The 26,473-nt window shown below is 42.5% G+C and overlaps 1 protein-coding gene across 2 annotated transcripts in view; it reads left to right on the top strand.

Annotated features, from left to right (window-relative positions):
• Positions 1 to 980: 980 nt before the first annotated feature.
• The window catches only part of mxi1 (max interactor 1, dimerization protein), a 31,431-nt gene continuing 5,938 nt past the window's right edge, over positions 981 to 26,473 (top strand). Inside the window, exons 1-4 of one of the 2 annotated variants that reach the window (XM_010776633.1) lie at positions 981 to 1,410; positions 3,823 to 3,925; positions 8,197 to 8,226; positions 24,567 to 24,681. In XM_010776633.1, coding sequence (XP_010774935.1) covers positions 1,182 to 1,410; positions 3,823 to 3,925; positions 8,197 to 8,226; positions 24,567 to 24,681 — 477 coding nt within the window. In that variant the 5' untranslated portion in view covers positions 981 to 1,181. Of the gene's footprint in view, positions 1,411 to 3,105; positions 3,616 to 3,822; positions 3,926 to 8,196; positions 8,227 to 24,566; positions 24,682 to 26,473 lie in introns of those variants that run through there. The other variant, XM_010776634.1, reaches the window with a different exon arrangement.

The following is a 26,473-nucleotide window of genomic DNA, read 5'->3' as shown; positions in this document are numbered from 1 at the left end:
TACGGCAAGACTGACCCAAGACTGGGTGCTTGGAGAAATAGGGGAGTGGTGTTTACAACCCTTAACATAATGTGTGCCAGAATCTAGTGTTGTTGCACTTGCATTATGTTTGGCTTTGTGAGCGAAGATGTCGCTTCCAATTTAATTATTAATAAGTAATGTAGCCTAATTACAGTAACTGCCCTTGAACTGTCCATATTTAAATGGACAGGGGTGTATGAATGAATTGCACTCTTAAACTGTATAAATAAATACTGATTACTACATGATGATTTAGGTTTGATTTGTAAAGATGCCTGCTTCATAATAATTGTAAACAGGTTATGAGTTGAGCCTCTTTCAGTAATTTCTCTTTCTGCAATAAAGAGTGTTGGTGGCTCTACTACCAAATGTAACTTCTAATGTTTTGCCTTCAAAACAATCTGGTCTGAATTGTGTCCACTCATGCTACTAAAGTCATGCAGGTCACACCCTATATTGCTACTTTCACTTTCTATTACTGGGTCCTTGCTCCAAATAGGCCTACTTCAAGGAAAAAATGGTTTGATTATAATATAACCTATTGTACTATATCAATAAAACATCCAACACAATGATTGTGAGTAATATCTATAACGTTTTAATACAGCTTTTGAGCAGTTTTCCTTACATCAAAATCTACTTTTGAGCATCATTTCGGATTTACTAATGTAGATTTTATCATCAGTTACTTACTATAAGTACAATATCAGTACAGTAACAGTATAGTAACACCACAAATATTATGTTGCTGTTTCATATGCATTGCTTTCTTATATCACAATTACTTCTGCTATAACACCATCATTACATTTTAGGACCAGATTGTGTATAAGGATTTATTTTGTATTTATAATATCTCGTTGGTATGTCAATGTGCATATTAATTTGTTTTCTTATTTACTGCATATAACAGAAAGAGCTCCACTGACGGGCACAAGGACCATGCAGACTCCTCAGACCGAGGGGGCCGGCTCTCGTGTTCCCATGCACCACCATCTACTGACATTGGCCACTGCTCCACATTTAACACCCCGCATTCATAAACAAGAAAAGAAAAGAGGAACCATCTGACAAGAGCAGCATCCACTGGTAGCTGCCTCACTGTGTTTTGCGCTCAGCACGTCGCCAGAACAGAAGCCAGACAAATAAAAGAGGGGAAAATGGCCAAAAGTGAGATGCAAAGAGGAAGTTTGAAGAGTGAGGAGTTCTTTTTTGATTCCGAGGCGTCTCTATTGGATCAGCAAGATTTTGAGATGTCTAATTGCCCTTTCAATGACGTCTTCAACTCCAAAGACTCCCACATGAAGCAGATCAACACTTTTCTGAAAAACGTCCAAGTTTTGCTGGAGGCTGCTAGGTTTCTTGAGAGCGCCGACAGGAAGGACGGAAGTGAGTTTATATGTGCTGCGTTGTGATCCTTGTCATTTGCCTTTGCATTTCAGGAAAACAAGACTTCATTGTCAAAAGACTCAGACAACAAAGGGCTGAGTTCATTCAACTAAGCACCACTGCCTGCTATAAGCAGAGCATGCACCAGACTAATATGATTCATGTACTAATATACCGTTTGCATTTATAGGAGTATAAACATACTTTTAGTGTCTTCTGTACTGTTTGTATCTGCATCCTCTGCATGTTGGGCACTTTGCATCCCGTTGAGCCTGCACAACTCTGTCTCAACCCAGAAATGTGTTATTTCTCCCTACAGCATAGATAAAGCAATATGACACAATGATTGGTTGTGCATGCTGACTACCACTCCGATATGATCAATCTGACCACATTGCAGCGCCCTCCAACTCAGTTAAGGATGATGTCATTGTGCCCCCGCAGACTTGATCGAAAAAAAACTCAACTTCATAGATAACGCAATTTTAGTACACAACTGAATAGTGAATTAGACATAGAAACATAGAAAGTGTGTCGCCTGTCCGTATAATGTTATGTTTATAACTTCTAGCCCATTAAGGTAGCTCGATATAAGGTTGATTGCAATTGCCCTCTCAATTTGCAAATACTTCCTTGCCTTATGTATAATTCAATGTCAGGGCATTTGTAATACATGTAATATTAAAAACGAATTTTTAAAAATTAATTATTCATGATGTCCTCGTTTCCTTTTAACAAGTCATGATGAAAGAAAGATGGGAAAAGATACATTTCCTTGTGCGTCCTATCCTTTTGTGCAAAAAAGCCGAGCAAACTGGCTGATGCGGGTTGCATGTAACTATTTAGTATTATATCCTACGATTATAAGCTATCGTGGGAATGTTACTGGAGCAGATCTCAGCGGCACAGCTCTTTTCTCTCGGTTGTTTGCTTCCTGCTATTTGGGGGCGTGTGGCACTGGTTTCCACATGGCGCAAAGGTTCTCCGCGGTTGGTCAGGTGCGAGTTCAACCCTCGACGCCTGTCAAAGCCGTCCGCCAATCAGATGCCCGGTAGGTATCGACGTCATGTGTTGCTGGGCCCGGCTTCAGCCGGCAAGAACACCCCCATGGCCCCGTTGGATGATGGGATTTGTAGGGCTTTTTTCGCAGGAGAGAGGAGGTGAAGAATGCAGGCATGAGAGGAATAAATGACACAAAATGAATAGGCTATTTGTGTTTAGTCATTAACACATCAAACAGCCGCTTTAATCAAACAATGAATGATTGATGGCATAAATTACATCCTTTGTTGTTGGGTGTTTTACCATATGTGGCCATGGGCTATTTATCACAAGCCTTTTGATTTAGAACATTTAGAATTTAGAATAAATTATAATTGAATATAAACTAAATAAAAAAGATGTGTTCTTCTTGTCGTCACTGACAGAAACATCCCCGATACCCTGTGCAGGAATAAAATAACCACATGCTGGTGACCTGTGGAGTGTAGCACTGTCCCTCAGAATATTTAGTCTGACCACCACAGTTACAGTAAAACTATAAATGAATAAAGGGCGTTGTTTTTACTTGACACATAGCAGTAAATGAATGCTAAAATGTGTCAATGATGAATATTGTGCACGTTTTTCAGACTCAATTTCCCGGCATGCATTGCGGTGGACCGGCCTCCCTCAGCACGGTCCCCGCCTCTCAGCTGTGCAGCTAGGTAAACAAACAGGAGAGGAGAGGAAACGAGCAGAAGCAAGCACTTTGGTGGCTTTGGGCTCCCTCGGGGACATTTTATATACTTTATATCCGTTTTTGTAACAATTTAATACCGTGTTTCCTAGAGACTTTTAATACTTTGATACACTGGTTTTGACATTTTCCAACCAAGGATTGGTTGTAGCTTCCCAGCTGGGAAACACTGGATTTCCCCCCCTCTCTTCTTTCGACAAAGCTGCTGATGAGCCAGCGAAGACACAGAAAAAGATAATACAACACGACGTGTTTAAAAAAAAAATAACACTCAGTGTAGTAATTACCGATGCACTGTCTTCCCTGGGTGTAAAAGCAATCTGCTGTTGGTGCTATTTGCGAAGCTAACGTTACGTTAACCTGAAGAGCTAACGTCAACGGCAGCCAGGAGAGAATGACTGCTATCCAATTAATAAATATTCAACGGTTATTGGAAGCTGCCGAATATATAGAGAGGAGAGATAGAGGTAAATGTTCAAATGTGTTGTGTTGTTATGTTGCTATGTTCAGTGGTTTTGAACTACTTTACGTCTTTACTTGTACACTAAACACTTAAAGAATAAGCAGATGTCAATACAAACGTGTTCCCATTAAGTTCTGAAGGATTGTTGCACGTGTATGGTCGAGAAAAAGAGTCAAACTCACCCTGTTAACCACCCATTTATTTTCAACAGAGTGTGAACACGGATATGCTTCGACATTTCCATCAAATGAGGACACAAACTACCAGAGGCAAAGGAAATTTCGAAACAAGAAGTTTAGCAATAACCACAATAGGTAAGAAACTTCTCTCTTTCGTAATGGGAATCCTGGTCAATTGTGGGCATTGATAACACTGCATATATTTGACTTACTTATACATAATTTATGTGACGTACTATGAAGTGTTACAGGCAGCATGTGATGATACACTCGCTGCCAATACCCTTATCGCAACGTTTGGTAAACAATCGGGCTGTCACGCTCCAGAAAATACTATTTTTGAATAAAAAAGTTAGCATGGATTTTTTTCAAACTTGTGAAACGTGTTTAGTTTAATATAAAGGTGCACACATGACCGTGTACAATGTTGTTTAACTGGCTTGGGGAAGCATCAACGGCTCTGCTAGCTTTTCATCAGCTGATTGTCAAACCGACTGCAGTGGTGCTAGGGTTAGGGACCGCGGTGAAAGTGACAGCTTAAAAACGAAAAGAAAGTCATATTTAATCTTTGGCACTCGTCTCACACATGGTTTAAAAACACAGAGGCTATTGCTTTATTGTATTTCAGCTATTATTTTACGTTTTGGTGGTAGTCATGCTCATTTTATCCTATGGGATATGTGTTCTACACTGTGAGAAGAGAGGGGAGTTTTGCCTTCTGCCCTAAGGGGAAAAGGCTATTTATGGCTGGTGTTGTTTGCAGACCTCCAAAGGTCAATACGTAGAGCCTTTTTCAGGATTAATGATGTCAATCAGTTTCTGCAGTTTCACCATTATTTACACCTTTATCCTATCAAGAAGTGCATGTTTGCACCATTTATGTTATCCTCTTTTGTATGCATCATCAATCATTCACAACATCAAGCTGTTCACGGGTATTGGAGCATATTTGTAATGGTCTATTCTGTTGTGTAGCCGTATGTAACACCGTCTTATAATCACATTATCAACCTGAGCTCTTTTCAAGCACAATACTCTCAATGGATATGGTTACTTTCACTTAGGATTAGGAGAAGCAGGCGAAACAAAAGGTTAAGACTCAATAGTATTGTGTTTTTTCTTAGTGCTAGGCTGCTTACATTAATCTGTCCATTGACAGTCATACATCAAACGCAAGCTCCATGCCCCCTATGTCTCTCTGTGAGCCTTTTAATATTAATGTAAGAGCGGGCCACAAACAGGAACTGCGCATTACTCATCATGAGCGCAGAACGCAGCCTAGTTCTGCATGGCAACAGTCATCATCAGATATAGGCCGTTTTCATAAAGCCTCCAAGAAGTAGCTCCTAATTTGGAAATTCTACAGAATAATGATGTTTTGAAGCAAAATCATCTTGAATGCAAAATAAATTCCTCTGAGAGCTATAAGCTTTTCACAAAGCATCTTTACCCTCAATATAGCCTATATAAGGTGAACAACTCTAAAGGAGAATGAGTTGCATGGTAAGAAGGATTCTCATAAACACGAGAGAAAATGGCACCAAAAAGCATGGGGAAAAGGAGATCTTCTTAAATGGCCTGCAACAGGAAGTCAGTACAGACATTCAGAAGCCTTTGCAGGAATGATGTTCCCTACAGAGAAACATTCACAACTCACTCAGTGAGGTAACACCATTTAGCATTTAACACCATTTCTCAGCCTTGTGTTGTGTTACCGTTTTTTTGTATCATTCCCACTGGAATAGCACATCTTGCGTACCAACAAAATAACATTATTTGTATATCCCCAGTGCTGTAAGGGTCACTGATGGGGCCCCTGTCTGCGTTATTTGTCGTCCACGAAAGTCCTATTTATACAGTACAAGCTGAAAATGAGAAGTGTTGTTACAGTTGTGAAAAATTTCCTCACCTTGCAATTCCTTATTACAATTTCCAGATAAGCCAGAGTTTTTTTAGCAAGATCTACTTACATTTACATTACGTGTGCGGCGTGGCGTGCGCTCTGAGTGATAATAAGAGATCCTCGACCAATGGTGCGCCTAAATGAGATCATACATTATCTAAACCTCATTCATATAAATCTTCTTTTTCATTCCTTGTTCAGTTACTGCCATGTCATTCTGAAATTAATTTCTTTGAAATATGATAACATAATGATTAAATTAACTGTACAGTACATTTGGTTTGACCTGCTGCTCCAGTACAGTAGCTACCTTCTCAGTAGCGTGTGGAGGCTTAAAGTGATGGACTTATCTGACTCTGTCCTCTCCTGCCTACCGTTTATAGCAGGGTCGCTTTATCTCATTGACCCACTCTCTGTGTGCATATACTCGCGCACAGACACACACATATACGCGTACAGAAGAGGTATGCTGCAGTGTGGCTTTGAGACATTTTATAATCTGTATTGCATTGTTGTTGAGCTCCAGACACAGAGATACTGTATCTGATTCAGAAGACAGGGAAGTGGTTTGTGATGATAAAAGCCAATGGGAATTCAAGCTGTCTGAGATTGATCTCTCCAAATGAGAGGCCATAAGATGTGGTGTGCCTGGCTGACCTAAGGCGTATCTACTTTGCAGATTAACAGACAATGTAATTGACACCAGCATTGCCCTCAGATAGACTTCCCATTTAGCAAATTTCCCCTCTGTGGGACTAATAAAGGTATTCTGATTCTGATTCTAAAGTTATTACCTATGGGAGAAATAATTGAGGCTTTCGCAAAACGGTCTTCTTCACTGTCTGAATCAATTGTGTTGCTAAGGACGATGCTTGATGCGGCCACAATAGTAACAGTCCCCATAAATAAATTTTCCCTTCCTTCTTAAAGAGTGGTAATCAGCCCAAAAACATGATACAATTGCACTCTACAATGAATTAGATTCTGGTGAAATGCTTTGAGTTTTGGAGGAGATTACAAACCATGATGATGGTTTCCAAGCAACACAGGCCCAGTGTGAGCACGGTGACAGCTGATGATGCAAATTATAGACTCCGAAGTATTCATCTTCTGTTAGCGAAACTATCGCTCTGACTCACAGTTAGAGAAAGCAGTGGACTCTCTGCCATTAAAAAGTAATTACATATTCGCGTAAAAAGCCTTCACCGAACACAAGGCTGTGACTAATAATTTTCCCTACATAGAAATCATTTTGAAACTCTTTCTTCGATAACATTTATGAGGGTAGTAGTGGCCAAGCATAAGAGAGCAAGCTGATTTTAGAGCAGTTTTGTGATTTCTATGTTTGACAGGTTAGCCGATGCAGAGCGCAGTCATGCACGATTACTAGGTTATAGAATATGTAAGCTGTCAAGACTCAAGCATGTGTGTGTTGGCATGAAAGTGCCAGAAAGTGGCCGGGGCCAGCTTACATGTGAGCCCTGTGTTTTGCTGTGATAGCATCCACTCAACTGGCCATACTTTGTCATGTTGAATCAAATATACCTCCACAGTTGACTTAACATCCAGTCTTGCATACCCAACTACATGAAATGAATTAGAAACATGCAGTGTTTTTTTATTAGTGTAAATAATTCGCTGAGGCAGTGCTAGTTTTTACACAGTGAACTATCGCCTTAAAGGGGTACATCTGTCTTATGCCTCTTCTCTTATTATCTCCTGTTTTCTCCATATTTCCTGTTTCCGTATAAAAAAGACAGTGGTTTTGTCAGCTCAGTATTAAAAGGAAAATATAAGCGGAAAGCGTATTGCAGTATTGATAACCCGGAATGTAGAGGAGTGCTGCGTACATGACTCAGGAGAGCCCATAACCCCACCCCCACCTAAAACCTGCCCCCCTTTAGGCGAGGTGGAGTGCAGTGTGTAGGATGGGAACTTGGCCATTTAAGCATCAGGAGGAGGGCTTCAGTATGTTGCCACACAAAGAGACTCTTAGGAAACAGCTGATTCACTTTACATTATTAACAGAGCACTGAACCCTCACTGCTGTGTGTGTGCGCATGTGTGTGTGGGTGCATGCTAGTACTTGCCCAGCAGCACATGCTTGCACGCACCTACATGCACAGTAGTGGCTGCCGTGTCACACTCCCACAGAGCTTTGCCGTGCATTATTGAGGAAGAGGCCGTATAATGCCACAGCGAGGGCCCGCCTGTCACAGTTACGTCTGTTGGTGTAAAGGCTACAATGGAATGGGCCTAGAGTTGATCTCTTTTGGGACTCAATAAAACATTCATGAGTCAAATTCCACTGCTTATTTCATTGTGCTAATTTTGGCTCCTGGTTGTCTAGCTCATTTAGTTATTATCTCTATTTTTTTGCTTTATTTCCTTGAACGGAGTGCATTGCCACGAGGAACAGATACTGTAGGGTTGTGCTTTGCATGTTGAGCAGGCAAAAATCCACCTGTGCTCTTTATTTAAATTCTGTTTTCTGTCTCCTCAGGTCCACACACAATGAGCTGGAGAAGAATAGGTGAGTTGGCATTACATTTCCAAACATTTCAACCTTTACAATGATAGGTCACACCTGAACACACCCTGCCCTGACATGTGAGAGAGTCCATCATGTCCTACTTTCATTTTGCCCTTCCAACTTTTTGACATCTTAAAAAAATCACTTCCTCTTCAATCAGAAGTAAGGGGAGATTTAGTTGTGTTCAGTTAAAGAAATTCTCCCTGCAAGGTCCCCCCCCCCCTCTCATACACACACCTCTTAAAAGTTATGCAACAGTTTGGTTGACGGGCTAAGGGCTTCGAGTTACAGGAACACGGAAGGTTGCATGCAGGCAGAAGTCAAAAGTTCAGAACTTGTTTTGATGAAAATACATTTTTTAATTCGTACGTGGAAGTGCCAACAATGTCAGCCAAACAAGGAGTCCTTTCAGTAGCTTTCCAGCCCAATCACAGTTCTATTCTGAGTTATATTTCTGCATTCAAGATAGTATCTACAGCAAAAGATATGTGGGGTATTCAAGCAGAGCGTGGATTGTGGTGGTTACCACACCGTCTTTTCAAGAGAGCGAACACTGGTTTCTTAGAAGCCCTTATCAGATTGAGTTCACCACCCACATAGGATGCTTGCTGGTGTTTACGTTCCGTGACTCTGCAGGCTTTAAGGGTCAAGCTTTTAAGGTTTTTTTCTTTGACACCATAAATAAGAGCGGCTAGACTGGCAGGATTTATTGTAAATAGAAAAATGTCATTATCTCCGAGGGTGTGGGTACAATGAAGGGATGTGGGAGGCGGGATCCATTCAGCGTAATTACACATCACCTCGGCCTGTTTTTTCACCAATCTCCCTGGCAGACTCTTCTAAAAGGATGGGAACATTGGAAAGAGAAGCGTCCAGTGAGTTAAATATAGACAAGAGTTGATGTGTCATCTCAGTGCTCATACGCGATGCCACACAAGGCGAGTCGGTCGGTAAACTGGCCTTGGCAGATTGTGGCACCCATGCGGGGTTGCTCTATCTACATTGTTCCACCCACACAAAAACATTTTTTTTTTAAAGAGCCAGCTCAGATGTTTGTTCCTACAACACAGTGCGAAGGCTGTTTTCGTCACTGCTTCCACATTTACGCTGCCAGGAACTTTGTAGTATGGCCTGTTCTGGCCATGTATGGGCTATAGTCATCTCTGCCAATCTGAGACTAGTGTAAAGCCTGTAGATGGTGGAACAGAAGGGATCACTGCTGGCTTGGTTCAGCACTGAATTACGGTAGAGTTAGGATCCACTAGAGGGATAATTAATAAGTGCATTAAAACTCACAGCATCATACAAGTAGATGTAGAAAACAGTGATGCACCCAGTGTTTTTGCATTTGACTGCATAAGTACGTGTATTTGTACTCCTGTCATGAGTTCAACATCCCTTGAAAGTTGCATCCTCTCCCTCCTTCCTTTCCTGGCTCCACCTTGCTGGTCCTTGCATACTCAGAAAGAGAGAGAGAGAGCTACAGTAGAACAGAGTGAGCCGGGGACAAGCCGTCCTGTACCACACCATTGTTCCAAATCCAGATACGGACACCCAGTTTTCCCCCCCTCTTGTCTTCATTTCAGCTCAACACAGTGAGGTTCCTTGCTTAGTAGTTGAACAGTATAAGACTAATTCAAAATTCCATTAGCAAAGAAAGAGGGCAAATATTGAAATGGTAATCCATCTTTTTAGAAGCACACTTAAAGTCAGAATCGTTTATAATCCCCCCCCTCTCTTTTTTTTTGCCAGCAGTTAATCCAATTCCCTTTAAGCACATGCCCCACTGTAAGCTATACTTTATGTATCAGGCATAGTTGTTCACCCAAGTGTGTCAGGCTTATGGCATGATTCTTTGACAACAACAGCAGCTTTTGGTTCCATCTCAGCAGTCTTCCAAGTCAATTGGATTTAGCTCCTTTTATGGTACAGGTTGACAAATACTTATCATCCTTGTATATCTGTGGCCGGCCAGACGATTTGCCTTGCATGGCTACCACAGGTCCTGATTACCTCTGTGGCGTGTAGACTCTCATTGGCAGCAGAGACCACAGGACGTGGATAAAAGGGACCGAAAGAAGTGTGGGGCGGCAAACCCACATTCCAGACAGTCACACTGTGCAGCAGGACTAGATAACGCTGTGGCTCTTCTGCTTTGATCCTGTTCCTCCTAACAGCTCTGTTTTATTTTTCTTTCACGACTAAATGACACTGCCTCAGTGAGATTTAACAGTAAAACGCTTATATGCAGTCGCACCGCTTTGATCTCTCTGCATTCCACCTGTTAGTCCTTTTTCTTTTAAATATGTTGATAACAAATCCCCCTGCTCAGGTTAGATGTTGGTTAATCGTTGTTTATTAAAGAGTTTCACGGTAAAATACTAAGGTATTCCATGGCTCTTGGTTATGTGTGTTGTTTTTCAACCAGTAGTTTCTACTCCCAGTTTGGATGACTCTGTTTATGGATAATCAATACAACAGGCTTTTACTTCCTACGATAAATCCACAAGAACTGTCGCTTATCATTTACCCGCCTCCTCTACAGCGACCTATTCGTTTTAATATTGTTTATCAAATCCATGCTTCTAAAAAACACAGCAAATAATTGTTCCCCAGTGTCCAAGCAGTGGAACCAATAATAGCTTTTCCGCTTGATTTCTTTACATGAGAGTTTCGCAAACATCGTGGCTTAAGCACCTTTTAGTGTGTGCCTGTGGAATATTAAAAAGGTTCAGTCTTGCCCATTAGTTGGGAGCTGGTTGACCTTGGGTGGCTTGTAGGGAGTCTCCATGAGTTCTGCCCACTTTGGATTTGAGCTCTGTGGTTCGTGAAATAGTAAATGAAAATAGTCACACCTCATTAGCGGTCAACTTTGGATTGCTGTGAGTGTTCTCAACTGTCAATGTTTTTATTTTTGTTTGTGGGTTTCTTTCTCAGTCTGTAAAGTGTAAGAGCCACTCATATACAGTATACAGTCAGATTTGAGAGCTTACTTGTCTTATTTCTTTAAAATATCCTTTTGAAGGTAACTCCAGTTACAGGCCTTGTGTAAGACCTTTAGTTGCTCCAGGCAGTAAAACTCAGCAGTGAATATCATTGAATAGGTGTCACATTTTTCACAGGGTACATAACTGTTGAGATTGAAGCCCTCTGTGTATTTCCATTCTTTTTAACCGGTGGGCTATAAAGACAGTACTGCTGTTCCAGCCTTGGGGTTGGATGAGCAGTCAAACATGAATAAGCCTGGTCTACATTTTGTCTGTCTGTTCTGATGCTCCACGAAGAAGGCCAAACTGCTTCACTAGTCTTTCTGTTGTCTGCTCAGTGAGTGCAGCCTATTCTCGGGCTCTGCTGCAGGGCCTAAAACTGGGACCATTTGTTCTGACCAACGTGACGACTTGTAAGCTTTTCTTGGCTTAGAAAAGCAGCTTACAGGACTTGATCTTTGGTCTGTGCTGAGCCTAGCTAGAGCACGCACACGTGCTAGAGCAAGCAGCTGCCCTCCCATCACAGGCCACCCGGTGCTAGTCCTTAATAGCCTAGCTTGGCTTGGCAGAGGATGAGGAAGTGATTGACAGGCTGATAGGATGAGCAGAGAGATAGCTCAAACACACCTGACTAAGGGAAGCCTTGAGCAACACGCAAGCCTGATCCCAAACCCCCACTGTGTCAGTGTGTACACTGTGGGCATTTGAGACTTGTAATTAACCGAGTGACACATGAGCCAATATTAGGGTGGGACTAGTCACGACCAATGGTCAGATGGTGACAAATTGTGGTTATGGCTAAAGTCTGCCTCATTGACAAATAGTGTGGCAGTTACCCAGCTGTAACAAGGAGGTCATATTCTCTTCTTAAAGGGGAAGACCGCCTAAATAAAGAATTTCAATATGTTATGCAGGGCTTTGGAAAGTTTAATCAATAGTGTCATTAAATAGTCCCTTTTTGAAGCCTGAAACCAGAGAGACTATTGGATAATGAATGGGTGACAGATTTTCTGGACCAAAAGAGTGTTTCCTTTTTTCTAGCACATTTTTGTTTTCCAATTCTAGTGTCTCAATCCTTAAAAATAATGTGCCCCCATATACTCAGAACATTCACTTGGTGCTTTCAGTTTCATCTTAAACATCTTTCCCAATGAATTGACTATGGAGCCTAGCAAGACTTCACGGTTGTAGTTTGCTTCCAAGTTGTTGAAAGTACCTTTACACTTCTGTACTTTGCACAGCAGGAAAGCACCTGCTCTCCACAGCCAATTCAAGATACTTTCATTTTCACTTGTGGGTGTCTAGCACTGATTTGAGCAATGTGAATTAGCTTGCATTGATTTACTTTTCAATCGCACGATCCTGCTGGGTTGCCAGGTATCTGACAGTATAAAGTTTTTATGGATTGGCACACTCAACGAGCCAGGCACACATCTTTTTTTAAGAGAGGCACTTTAACGCCTTCAACCTCAACACACTGAAAAATCCATTGGTCTAAAAGGAGGCAGTGTAGATCAGACACATGCGCCAAAGGGGACAGAGTAACCCAAAGGATAAAAAGAAAGTCGTTATTTTTAAGAAGCCCTCAACTCTTTCTGTAGCTTATTGTCGTGAAAAAGTCTTGGTAAAGATAATTGGGAATGGTATATTGGATAAATTAGCATATTATCGACTAGCATCATTTAATCTCTTATTTGTTATTCTCTACAATCAACCAATTTTATGTTTTATTTTCCGTTACAAAAAATACTGTCATTTAAGATTGATATCAGCTACGAGAAGTGCTTATTGAGGCAGACTTGTATGGCTCTGTGGACATTTTCTAGCATTCCCAATGGCTTGCTGTCAGATGATAGAAGACAGTGTGAAATTAAAGGTCACCATTGTTTTGCCTCACCTAGTCGTATGCCATCCCCTCACAGATGTTCTATAGACAGGTGTAAAGATGGCCCCACACAGGAGATTGAATGTCGACACTTGAAAGCCGACCCATCCCTCCAGACTTGTCTCGCTCTTCTGACCCTTGACTCTTGACACCTTCTTATTTCCCCCTCACCCTGCAAAAGTGTGTCTGCACACGTTCATAGGACGGACCGTGCAACCAATGAAATCCAGGGTTGTTTTAATTCTCAGTGATGTGTTTGTCAGTGTTCAAATTGATCAACTTGTAACGGGGACTGTATGTTCTGGCTGTATTCTACAAAGTGTTCAGATCCTCCCACATAGTGTGCTGTTCAACCTGTTCCATTAACGGCATTGTGTCGGGCTTGTTGATAAGCCCACTTTGGGCCAAATGGATGATGCTGCGGTTACATGCTGTTCCTGGAAGAAATGCTCCTCTGTTTTTCCTCCCTCCTCCTCTCTGGAGCAGCTTGTCACGTTAGCAGCCGAGCTAACTTAATCTCTACCTTAAGGAGAAAGACCGACGTAAATAGAAAAGGATGCTCGTAGAAGATGCAAGAAAGACTCAATTAGGCTAAATCTGACACTGACTTCTATTTTTAGCTGTAAATCTGGGGGAAAAGGGGGAAACACCACTGCCTTCTGACCAATCATAGAGGTTAGCTTTTCACCAATGAGAGCTGTGAGATGAAGAAGTCCCCACCCCTAACTCTCGTAACAGCTACCTCACATGCTCTCTCATCATCAGTACAATGAATGTCATTATTTGCCATTCATGTGCTGAGAACTAACCACTGTGTGGAGTGGCATACGTGCCAAGTAGGTTAAGTGACTCGGCGAGTTAAGTTAGTGAGTGAGAAAGGTGAGTGTGTCCATGGGGCTGGACATGTTAATGTGTATTTAAGCGTTAAACATTAATGTATGTTTGGATTACACTCCAACTCCCGCCCTTCTATTGGAGGTATTAAAACACATCCACAGCTGTAAAGAGGATGTGGTTTAACCCTCCACCTTCTCCCCTCCCTGCCCCCAGAGCCAACATCTGGCTGAATCTCCATGGTTTTACACCAGGCCCATATTAGGAGCCAGGCCATATTGGAGTTTTAATCCAAAGCTTCTGCCCTTCCCACTGGAGTCAAACAGGGCTAAAGGGGAAAGTGAGGGTTGTGGGTGCGTCACTGCATCAGGGACTTTGGGTGGGTCGAGGGAATTAGGAAGAGGGCATTAAAAGTGCACTGAAAAGTGTGTGTTTTCAAGGGATTTTGGGCATTTGCTAAAGACTCATGCATATTGATCACATTGTTAATTTCTTTGCTGAGGTTTTTCTACATTGCACCTAAAGGCGTCCTCCATCTCTTTTACCCTCTTTCACACAAACTCCATCATGCCTTCCTCTCATGGCCATGTCTCTGGTTAACTCCATCCTTTTGTCTCTCGCCTTGTTTCTTTTCCAACCTTTTTCAGTGGAGCAGATTAAAAGCAGTGTGCACGTGTGAACTAATCCGTGTGTTAGTGATGGGCTTCAGCCCCAGAGTCTCTTGGCTCTACTGAGCAGCAAGCGATTCCCCTCCCTGCTCCCTTTTTCTCCAATGAACTTTGCACGTGTGCATGCGTACGTGTGTGTGCACACGTGTTTGCGCCTCTTTCTTGAAGGGAACACATTCTTTTTTTATTCTTTCATCCCTTTCCTTTGAAACTCCATCGCTTTTTACTTCATCTCCGTCTTCCACTTCCCAATCTGCCCTCTGAGCCTCCTCTGCTCTGTTGCTATGCATGGCGGATGCTGTTTGCGGCTTCAGCGTATTTAGCGTGACAACAGCTTTGGTCTGCCCAGTAATCAACTGTGTCTCGCTTTATTTACCACTTGTGGCCTTGGGATTGGTTGGGGAGGGTTTCCTGCCAGTTCAATTGATTTTGAACTCCCTTTTGCATTTTATTTCCACTGTGGTTTCAGCCCCAAATCCATATGCGTTTTTACAGTGAGCTTTACTGCCAATCGGAAAGACTCTCTCTCTCTTCGCCGCGCTGAATCTCTTTTTTGGGATTGAGGTCACAACTGCCTGAATGCTTAGAAATATCAAGGTCCCTTTCCCACCCACCCGCATGCAGCAATGAATTTTCACCCCCTCTGATTTCATTTCCGTTTTCTTCCATCTAGTCAGAATATGGGTCATCATCCAGCATGAATCCCATGGTGTCCCAAGACTTGTAAATAATTGTTTAAGTCCTCACACACACAGTTGCCGTGTTTGGGAGAGAGATGAGCTTTCCTTCATTCCCCAGCCCGGTTAGTCAAACTTAACAACTGGCTGTCAGTTTGGACAGTGTAGTAAAACCCGCAGTGGAGGATTGAACCATCAGGACGTGGGCCAAATGCCATCATAACCCCGCAAGGAACGCGTGTAACCTCTTTTTATTTTCTGAAGAGCATCTCGAAGAGTCAAGCTGCTGTTTTTGTTTTCAATAGTTCTGCCTCTTTCGTCCTTGCTCATTTGCTGTTCATTGTCAGGTGGAAGATGAAAATGTGGAACTAAACAGAACTTTTGTCACACTCACAATTAAAGTAGCTTCTCAGGCATTCACCTGCTGTCACTGTTATAACAAAGAACACACTATTACTGACTTACTTCCCGCTGAAGCCTATCCTTTAATCTTTCAGGGTTAGGGGTTACATTCCCACTGATGTCAACCATGCATAACATATACGCACATGTCACACTTTGGATGGATGTGCTCAACACAAAGCATGCCTTTCATGTGTTTTCTAGCATTTGGCTGAACATGCCGCATTGATGTTAAAAGTCCGAACTTGAAGTGAGTGAGGCGGTTTTAGTCGTTTGTCATTGGTTAACCCAGTGTAACTCCTGACAGACAGGCTCTCGCTCGTGCCCATGGCTAGTTTCTGGGCAGATTACGCAGACTGAACATCCCCTTCCTCCCCCACTCTGTATATATCCCTTCCTTTCTATCTCGCTCTGACTCTCTGCATCCATCCCATCTGTCCGTGTTTCATAAAAGAGATGAGGGAAGCATCAGTCTGTCAGGAAAAAAAAGGGACCCTACAGATGCTGTCGGGCTAAGATCACTCTAATCTTGCGAGTGCATAGAAAATGTGAAGCACAAACTGACACAGCGGTGGACAGAATCTAACTTTTGTAGCAAATGTTCAGATCAACAGCTTGTGTATTTGCTAAAAGTCCCATAGGTTAACCTTAAAGTCCCACCATCACTTAGTGGAACTGCCCAATACTTGGCACAGTTTGTAAAAAACATCTAAACACAAGTTACATGCCATCCAAACACGAGTTCTACATCAATGTGACAAATCATAAATCATCAACAGAACTTTAAACTTCAACTTTAAAAAAAACCACAATAATGATTTCACCATTCACCATATTCAGACTTATTCAAAAGCGTGTCTCCATCTGCAGTTGTCATTTCCTGAAAGTGCCATTTATAGCTCAGATAATAAAGCTGTAGTTGGCTAAAGCACATACGGCTGGCGCCAGTTTTGCAAGCCATGCTGTTGGCTTTTTGATGACTGTTCCAGCACTCGACCTAGTGAGTGGTAGTTTCCCCCTTTAAAAAAAAAAAAAAAAAAAACCCTATTCAGTCAGGTGTTCACTGTCTGTATGGAGAGACATGTGACCTTGGCTGCCACCGACAGCAGTCATGTGAGAGAGGGAGAATGAGAGAAAGACATAGGACGCATAAAAAAGCAGAGAATCCTAGAAGAGGCATCCTTAGCAGAAAAAACAACCGCGCTCTTTGTGTTAACTCAGCGATCCAGTAAACAAAGGTGGTGAGCAAGCACAGAGGACCGTTGTGTTTCCTGTAGTTGTTCTGCTGCACTACAGTTGCTCGTGTCTAGGGGCTACAGTGTGTTAATGGACATTTCAGGATGATTCTCCGTACTCTTTTTCACTATAAATTAAGCCAAATGCAAGTTGTTTCATTGTATTTCCCTGCCAGTGAAGCAAAACGAGCTGAAAATGTTCCAGGTTTTGATAATATATGCAAAGTATGAAATACAACAAAGGGAATTGATCCACTTAATCATCGGGAGTGTGATTTTGTTCAGCAGTTTGTTTGTGTTTGAACAGCTATTCTTCCAGTCACAGCAAAGCATCATGGGGAACAAATGTATGGGCTGCCATGTGGTTTGCGCTCCTCTCCATTTATATTGTATTTCACCATCTTCAGAGTATGGATCCCTCTGCCACATGTTCACATGTTTCACTATTCATGATCTGGAGGGAGGGAACCTTACATGTGATTCCCCTTAGCAACCAGTCCTGACCATTCAAGCAACCCTGCATCACTCTTGCTATTTTTAACCATGAAGTAATGGATTTGGAATGTTTGTGGGAAAAACAAAACAAACATCTGTGCCCAGATTTTGTCTTTGATTTAATTGCCTTCCGCCAGATCGTTAGATCATTTGCTGTTGATATAATGTAGTGCACGATGGACATGGCTTAGTCTACTTTAAATGAGGCTTTGCATTACAAAATACTTGGATCATTCAGATAATCTTTGGCACAGCTGTGTATCGTGATTTGCGCCTGCTTTAAATGAGGCTCGACACTTAAGACAGTACAGGAATACTTCCTTTCCAAAGTCAAGTTTTCTTTTCCCCCCTCCCTAATAGAGCCTGTATAATGAAGTCTTAATATCTTTATGCATGTCACTTTGGCAGATTTACCGCAGAGACAGTCATTGGTGATGTGTAATTAGTTTAATAACTGGGTGAAGGGTCACATTTCCTCCCCCTCTGCACGTATTACAAGTAGGTCATCGTGTGTGTGTGTGTGTGTGTGTGTGTGTGTGTGTGTGTGTGTGTGTGTGTGTGTGTGTGTGTGTGTGTGTGTGTGTGTGTGTGTGTGTGTGTGTGTGTGTGTATAAATGGGTTTGAGAGATTGTAGGATTGGCCAAGAAGAAGTATATTGACTGGTATCTGCGATGGAAACATGACCCTCCCCTGTTAAGAGCAAGTTCAGTAATTATGTCAGACATCATAGATGGCCTGAGAAGTTTTCTATTATTTATGAATTCACAAGTTTGGAATCTAGGGCAGCCATATTTTTCTCTCTATTGCTCGCTCTTTGACTTAACAGTGTTGGTTCCAGAGGGCTTTGAATGAAGAAGCAGAAACTGTGGTTATTTGTCAGTGCTCTATTCAGCTGACTGTGGTTCCTGGAAATAAGCAAAAATACAGTTCTGTTGATGTTCAGACATAGGTGTTGCTTTTTATTGACATTTATTTTATTCACACACAAAGAAAACTAGCATGAATACATATTCTCCTTTTATCTGCTCAGCAACTGCCTCTCTAAATACTCACTGCCCAAAGGATTGCCAGCATCAGATTTGCAAAAATGTCCGTCCGTTAAGCAAGTAATAGGTTGCACCTTAGCATAGAAAATTATGCCTTATTTTGTCAAAAGAATAACATTGAAGATAACATATCCATACAACAAAAAGGAAAATTGAGATGATGAGAATCCTATTAAAAAAGGGATGATGCAGGGAGATTAGATGTTGTTAGCATCAGATAATTCAGGAGTATAATGTCCTTAAGGCCATTTGGCAAATTGCTGATAATGGATTGAAAGCATGCGGCATAGTTTGAGTAATAATTACATACATTTCCAGTTCTGTTTTTCTGTCAGGAGGTCGAGGTTTGTTTAGTGTCAATACTTTTCAGAGTCCTAATATTGACACCTGAGGCTACTGGTGCTAGCTTAATGACTGAATTCTTATTCCAGCTTGGAGGTTAGTGAGAAACAAATCCTTTGGTTGAATAGGTCTTATACAAGTTTAAAAGGCAAGACAGGCATGTCTTTTGTTACTTAACCTAGACGTTAATAATGTTTATAACACCCTAACACTTCTCATTTGCATTGTCCCCCCAGAGTAATTAGAATATTTTCAAGACACTTCTGCGCTGATTGCTCTTGTCATGTCGATGGTATTACTGCTTGTTGTTGCCATTACACTCTTTGTTTCACGTCACATCGATCACACTGAGGATTTCAAGGGCTATTTGGTCAGACACTAGTTTGTGACAACAAAGATATCAGAATGTGTGAATGTACACTGAGGTGTGTGCCCTTCAGTGCAAATCCAAAGGCACATGCACTTAGCAGGTGTGTATGTGTGTTTGTACGAAGAGATTCAAGGACGAGGGAGGTTGAGTGCAGAGCTGTTGTTCTGTGCACTGATGAGAGATGTACACATGATGTGCGTAGGTTCTGTAAGAGCTGTGGTGGGCAGCTCTCCCATACCAACAGGGAGAGCTTCAAAGTGCTTCTCTAAAAAAGCATGCTTCAATCACAATGGAGGCAGTGTGACGCATTACAAGAACAAGTGAAAACAGCTACAGTGAGAGGGAGAGCAGCACAGCAATGTCTACAGAGTTGTTGTTGATATAAATGTTTCTCCTTGTTACTTAACCGTACAAAGCAGTGGGATTTGGGAGGAAGAGGAAAGTCGTGCATGTGATTCACAGGGAGTCAGGATGGGAGGAGGAGGAGGAGGAGGAGGAGGAGGGGTGTGGTGCAGTGACCCGGGGCCGGCTGGCTGCTCGCTCACATGTCAAAGCCAAAAGGCAGAGCCTCCTGCCTGCGAACCCATCTGGGGCCCATCAGGAACACAAGCCATGGAACACACACACAAGCATGAATGATACACACACACAAGCATGAATGACACACACACACACACACACACACACACACTGGTAGAGTGGAAGCGCCCCATTGTCCCAGGAGGAAAGGGAAGGCCGGCTGTGTCTGCAGGTTGCGCTTTTAGATTTTGATTCTCCTAATTTGATGGTTATGTCGGGTGATAAATGAACTGGTATTTTGCATACTTGTTAAGACATGTTTCGCCTTAATGTGTTCTTGCAGGAATTTATGAATGATTTAAAAATATTTCCAATACAACAGTTGAGTTGCCTTTTCCTCTAAAATAAATGTAATGCAATATGATTTGAAATATCAACGGGAATCATACATTTTGCATTGCAAATTTGCATCTTTGAATAAAGAATGATAAAAGAATTGTGAAGCCCTAGATTTGTGGTCATTTCTGAACCAAGCCGCCATGAATTGAGGCTTCATTGTGTGGTAAAAGTATGAAAAACTGACCATCTTCCATTAAAAAATGAAAACTAAATCTCCCGTCTACAGCTCTATTATATACTTTTTGATAAAAGAGGCACACATTCACGCTATGATTCTATGTAACTTTGTTGTCCCCTTTGAAAAGCCAGTCACATTGTAAATGGATCTGTATGAAGGAGTCCACACCGCCTCAAAATAACAGAGAGTGTGGGATTTCTGAAGCAGCTGTTTGCTCAGGTGACGCCGCAAGGCAACACAAAACAAAACCAGAATGAAACATGCTATTAAAGGCTCCATCCCATGGGCACCGCTGAATACGAGGAAAAGCAAGTCTTTTCTGCCATTGTTGTCGTGCTGTCAGGGAGGGATTTCATATCCTTGCTGTGCGTGACAGTTTGCCGTACAGCTCCTGGTAGCAACTGGACACGTGTTATGTAATCCTCCACAGATGAAGAGTTCCCCATTCAGGCAACATGCAGCTCACTGTGCCATTCATTAGGACACTGGAAATACAAAGCGCAGCGCAATAGCCTTCACTATCCGTAATGAGTCAACATTATTGCAAGCTACACCCCTAATTTCATTTGTGATTTTTATTTTAAATACTTTTATAACTGGGCTATTCATTGCCCAATAATATATACCAGCTGCTATTGCCATTATATCTGCCTTTGACACTTCTCTGAGGTAAGAAGTTTAACCCCTATCTGAAAGCCACATTAACATCAACCTACTGACACGGCCCTGTGTGATGTCACACCCTTTAAACAAAGTGTGCTCTCCTGCTCGTTAGCTTTAGCAGCTGAGGACAGGAAGTTATAGGGCAGCATAGTAAATCCATTGCTGTTTATATAACCAACATAGGTCTTTTCTAAGCACCCAGGGAAACAGTAGGCTCGTTGCTGCGTAACGTGGCTACGAGTAGAGATTCTGGCGGCTGCACGCTGGCATTTATTGCCACAAGCCACCACTCATATTGTAAGACGCAAACGGCTTAAGCTCTTCTGCTGTGGGTCAAAATGGTAAACAACCGTTTCAGGGATTAGTGACCTGTCCTGGGGCCATCACCAGTAGCTACTAACTAATGACCTTTAACCCCTTAGTGAGACAGTTAGAGATAGCGCTGCTGGGACAGACTAACATGATAAAGCAGTCTCTGCCATTATCTTTAGTTTCCCGACGCTCTGAGGGCATAATGGTTTCTGCAGGCGGAAGAAAAGGACTCCAGTTGTTATACTTCCCATTAGCAGGCAGCCCAATGTGATGGTCATGAATTACACATAAGTACACTCTCTCTCTCTCTCCTGCTTCTCTCACAGTTAAACACTGTTCCTCCACCACTCCCTCTTATGCTTTTCAGGGCTTCTTTGACCTCCTGTAGTTATCAGAGTGCTCCACTGCAGAGCATGTCATGCGCCCAGAGATTAGTCCAAAATGTCAGGCAGACGTCTCACATGTCAGTCTGTCAATACGAGACACAGAGAGAGGGCGTTTGAATGCTGCCAACCCAGGAGCATGTGTTTCTGCAAGAACACATCACACGGCACATGAGGTAGCTTTGAAAAAGGACATAAACAGGACTCGGTGTGCTGAGAGAGACTCCTCCGCATCATCACGGGCATATGGGTGTGTTAGGGTGTTTGAGGTTAACACTGACTCGGCAAAAAGTGTTGATTCAGCACCCTGCAAAGTGACGCCCTACACTGCACTCAGCAATAGAAGTCTTAGCGCTGAGAACCATAATTGGCATATTTCAGCGGGTCATAGCAGGGCCGGATATGTGTTGATACTGCGGTGCCAGTGCGGTCAGCGTACCCCCCCTGCTTCCTCTGTACATTTGTCATGTCAGTTGGGTCAGGGAGAGGAGAGGGAGGGAGCGAGGAGGGAGGGTGGTGGGGGGGTTGGATAAGGACAGGAATGCCTGTAAGTGGAGGTTATCTAAATTTGTGTGCTAAGATAGTTGTTTTTAATCTGGATTGGAGTGGAGGAGAAGATCTCCGGTGTCTGGCGTTTGTTAACCCGACGCCTGATAGGCCAGATAGACAGACAGGCCCATAAATGACCGGGTGTCCTGCTCTGCCCTTCTTTATCAGGCACTCCGCGCCCCTGTGTGTGGAACAAAAATGTTTGTATAACTAATGAAAAAGTAAGAACGTACAACATGTCCCTACAGTGTACACATGCATGTAGTGGTGGTACACAGTTTTTGAGATAACAAGGGATGTTCAAGACCAAGTGTGTGTTTATTCTTGCCTGTAACGCGGATTTATATTTGTGTCAGCTGCAGCTGCATAATAAATAATTGATCGGCCTATCAGCAAACGTTCCCTGTACATGGCCTACTTAATTTGAAAATGGTTACATAGCAAACGTTGCAGTAAAATGCCTTGTTTCCACATAATCGAGTATTAATCGTAATTACAGTGTTCAAAAGATAATTAGTATTTCTGAGACAGATCTTTTACCATGTCCTCTCTGTAGAGTGTCCTAGATGTGTTTCCGTTGGAGCTGTGTGTTCCCCCCCAGGCTGCTGTAGAGGAGTAGAAAGTGATTAATTGCTGGCTGATATCTGTGTCTATGTGCACGGGCGTGTGTGTATGTCGGGGTTCAGATGAGACGAGCGTAGATAGACATTTCACAGATAAAGAAGGTGGACTTTGCTCTCTCCTTCTAATAGGACTGATTACACAGACAGATGACCTGAACCGGGCCGATCATCATTCCCAAGTCTGGGCTGAAAAACGTACGCTAGGGCTGCAACTAATGATGATTTGTTTTATCAACTATTCTGTTAAGAATTTTCCTGTAAGTTGTATTGACATTTTTCAGCATTTTCTGACATGTTATTGATAGAACAATCAAGATTTTTCACCATTTACCAACATCGTATCTATCAATCTATTAGTGTATCCCAAAGCCAAATATTACATCTTCAAATGTCTTGTTCTGTCCTCAACTCAAAGACATTTGGTTTTCTGTCATATCGGAGTAAGGACCAAGGAAATATCCAAATTTAAGAAGCTGGAATTCGAAATTGTAGTACTTTTATTCTTTCAAAAGGATAAATCAAGTGATAACTTTGACAGCCGACAACTAATCCATTCATCTCAGCAGCTCTAGTGTACATGTGTGTTATGACTTCCAAACTTTTTGCACCTAAGACTAAATAAGGGTGCCTCCTCTTTCATTCCCTAGACATGCAGCGCTTGTCTTTGTCACGTAGTTTAAGCACACACTCAGGCATACTGTATTTAAGCAATGGCTCGCTCTTCTCTTGGGTTCTTATCAGCACCATCCATGCAAAGCAGAACCTCCCTTTCTCTCACACATACACACACTGACGTGCACACACACCAGTGCTCACATGTCTCCACCAGTCTGACAGCAGCAGAGAGCAGTCTGGGCCAGCCTAATCAGTGCAGTGAATTCCTGCCCTGGTCCCCTTTGGGCTCCCCCAGAGATTGTTCCTGAAGCCCTGGGTGGCTCCACTGAGTCCACCGGCTCTCAATGTCTCTCCACTTTTCCCTTCAGGCTAGCTGAAAGGGCAGCCCCTGCTAATGGAGTACTGATTGTGTTAGAGCTACAATTATCACTCTTTACCTCTCAACTCGGAGCCATTAGCAGGATAGATAGTACCCCCGGCCTGTCTGCAGTCAAGGGATAAGGGACTGTCAAGATGATGGAACGTCCGAGCCGAGCAGGGTCCAGGAAATGCCATTACACCTTTCCCCCCCCCCACACACACACACAGCTTAAACTTGTTGTTTGTAATGCAGGCGAGAAGGGAAACTAAAGCCGGGTGCAAGAAATACCTGCAAAGGATAATGTATCGTCTCTAGGCTTACACGAGACGTGAATCATATGTAACCCGCTGCCTTGCTGAACTATAAGCTGGGGATTTACAATACATGAGCCGGTGTGCAGCTGGTGGATTCTCACAAAGTGAGAGTACAACATGTCTTAATGAGCCTGCATCCCAAGGTGACAGATTGCTCATGTGCAGATCTTTGAGAAGGGAAAAATCCAGCCTTAGGAGATCAGAACTAAGTGCTTTTATAAGGGTTGGATGTAAAGTCCTGTGGATAGCTTGACATCTTTCTTTACCCGGTTATCCGTGAATGAGAAATGCACAGATTAAGACAGGGAAGCTGCTGAAATAGTGTCTTAGTGACTACTTTCCATATCTCAATCCCCAGGTGCTATTTAGCAACACATTTATCTACTATTTCCCATTTTACTGCCCAGACCTTAGCGCTTCCCTACTGTACGTGGTCATGTATCTAATCATTCCATTTCGCTTTCTGTTTTTGTTTTTTTCCAGACGAGCTCACCTGCGGCTCTGTCTCGAGCGGTTGAAGGCCCTCATACCCCTGGGACCCGACTGCAACCGGCACACAACCCTGGGCCTGCTCAACAAAGCCAAATCACAGATAAAGGTATGGGATAAAGCCCACAGAGTTGAAGACGCATGAATATGAACCACAGTGTGAAAATAGAACATGCATTATTAAAGATAGAAAAATAGCAAGAACAGTGGTGGATCTGAAATACATTTGACCTACACCATATAAAATAGGATTGTGATTCACTCATAAAATATTCTGCAAAAGAGTTGAAAACAACATAATATAGTGTCAAGGTGATGATATGTTCAAATGCACTACCATAAAAAGATATTGGATTTTATTTGTCTTGACCTTTGCTTTTTATTGCAAATGTAATTAACTTCTGAGGATCATTACAGTTTCTAAATGACGAAGTAGTTTAAATGAAGGGTAGACTTTAAATACATCTATACATATTTATGGTTCAACATTGGGTGGTTGATGTGTAAATATAAAACATTTCCCATTGCAATAAACTGTGCGTATACAAACAAACCTCAGCCAGTGTTCAGCTAGTCACTGGTGATCATTTAACTGCCTGAGCATATCACACAATAAGACACCCTGCTTCACGCCTTCCCGTCCACTTAAAACACAGGCATGTGACTGCCCGAGGATGAGCAGTCTGCATGGAAAAAAAAGCCTGCCGTAGCGTGCATTCACGTAACATAAAGACGATATTGTTGTTGTGAGAACCCCCTCACTACTGCTGTCACCACTCTGCACTTCTGCTGCTGTCAACTTGAGTCTCTCCATCTCTTATTGATGGCCTATTGTTTTGGTCCGTCGCAGGGAGTCACGCTTGTCACTATTGACGAGCGACCTTGTAGCTGTGACATAAGGCTACAAGGTTAGAAGTGCAACAAGGCTGTCGGAGTCCCTGCCACGGCCCTCGCTTAGATTGTTAGACCCTCCAGAAAAACGCGATTCTGCGATCGCAGAATTTACCGCATAATCAGCAAAATGGCGCAGATTTTTAAAAGGCCGCATATTTATCAAAAGGCCGCATAATCCCTGCATTTTTCCACACAAAGTTGAGAAAGAAAAAAAGTTAACTCGTCTTGACGTGACGTCATCAGCTCGCGCATCATAGAATGTAAACAACACTGTATAGAGTGAACGTGTGGAGCTCACACGATAGAGAAAACACCAAGATGAAAAAATCTAATCCATCTCATTTACCGACGAACATTTCTACTAAAGACCGGGCAAAAAGTGGGGGGAAACTATTCTGCACCCCGTGCAACTGTGTGTTGGAGCATAAGAGAAAATCGAGGGTGACGACCCACTTTGATTCATTCAAACATTCGAAAATGCTTTCTGCTGCTGCGGACAAGAAAGCCAAACAACGCACGTTCACCGAGGCATCAACCTCCAAAACCCTTTCGAGGGCTACAAGAAACGAAGTGAGTAGCCTACAAGATGGAGCTGTCAGGTAACGAAGGAGTCAATGAAAACAGAATGAGGCGGAGAAGTGTGTGTGTGAGATTAAAATAGCCCAATTGCTTTTACAATAAATAAACATTGAATGTGTTTAATTGAATAGTAAAGGGGTTTAACGTTAGTGGCAGGTTGTGTGTCAGAGAGAATAAATAAGACAGCCCAATATTTTAAAAAACATTTATTATTTTTTCCCGCATATTTTGCATATTTCGCAACTTTCCGCATATTTCGCAACTTCACCGCATAAAATCACATAAAAACCCCGCATGTTTAATCGCATAATCAAGGATTTTTGCCCGCGTTTTTCTGGAGGGTCTAGCTCAGGGTGAGTTTGGCTGTGTTTCGCTGTCGCTAAACAAGGAAACCACATCTCCACGGAGCTCAGCGCAATTCACAACGT

This window comes from Notothenia coriiceps, unplaced genomic scaffold (genome assembly GCF_000735185.1).
Source record: "Notothenia coriiceps isolate Sejong01 unplaced genomic scaffold, NC01 NC01_scaffold00017075, whole genome shotgun sequence".
NCBI lineage: Eukaryota > Metazoa > Chordata > Actinopteri > Perciformes > Nototheniidae > Notothenia > Notothenia coriiceps.
The sequence above is the reverse complement of the archived record's forward strand: the minus strand, read 5'-3'. Positions and strand labels throughout refer to the sequence as shown.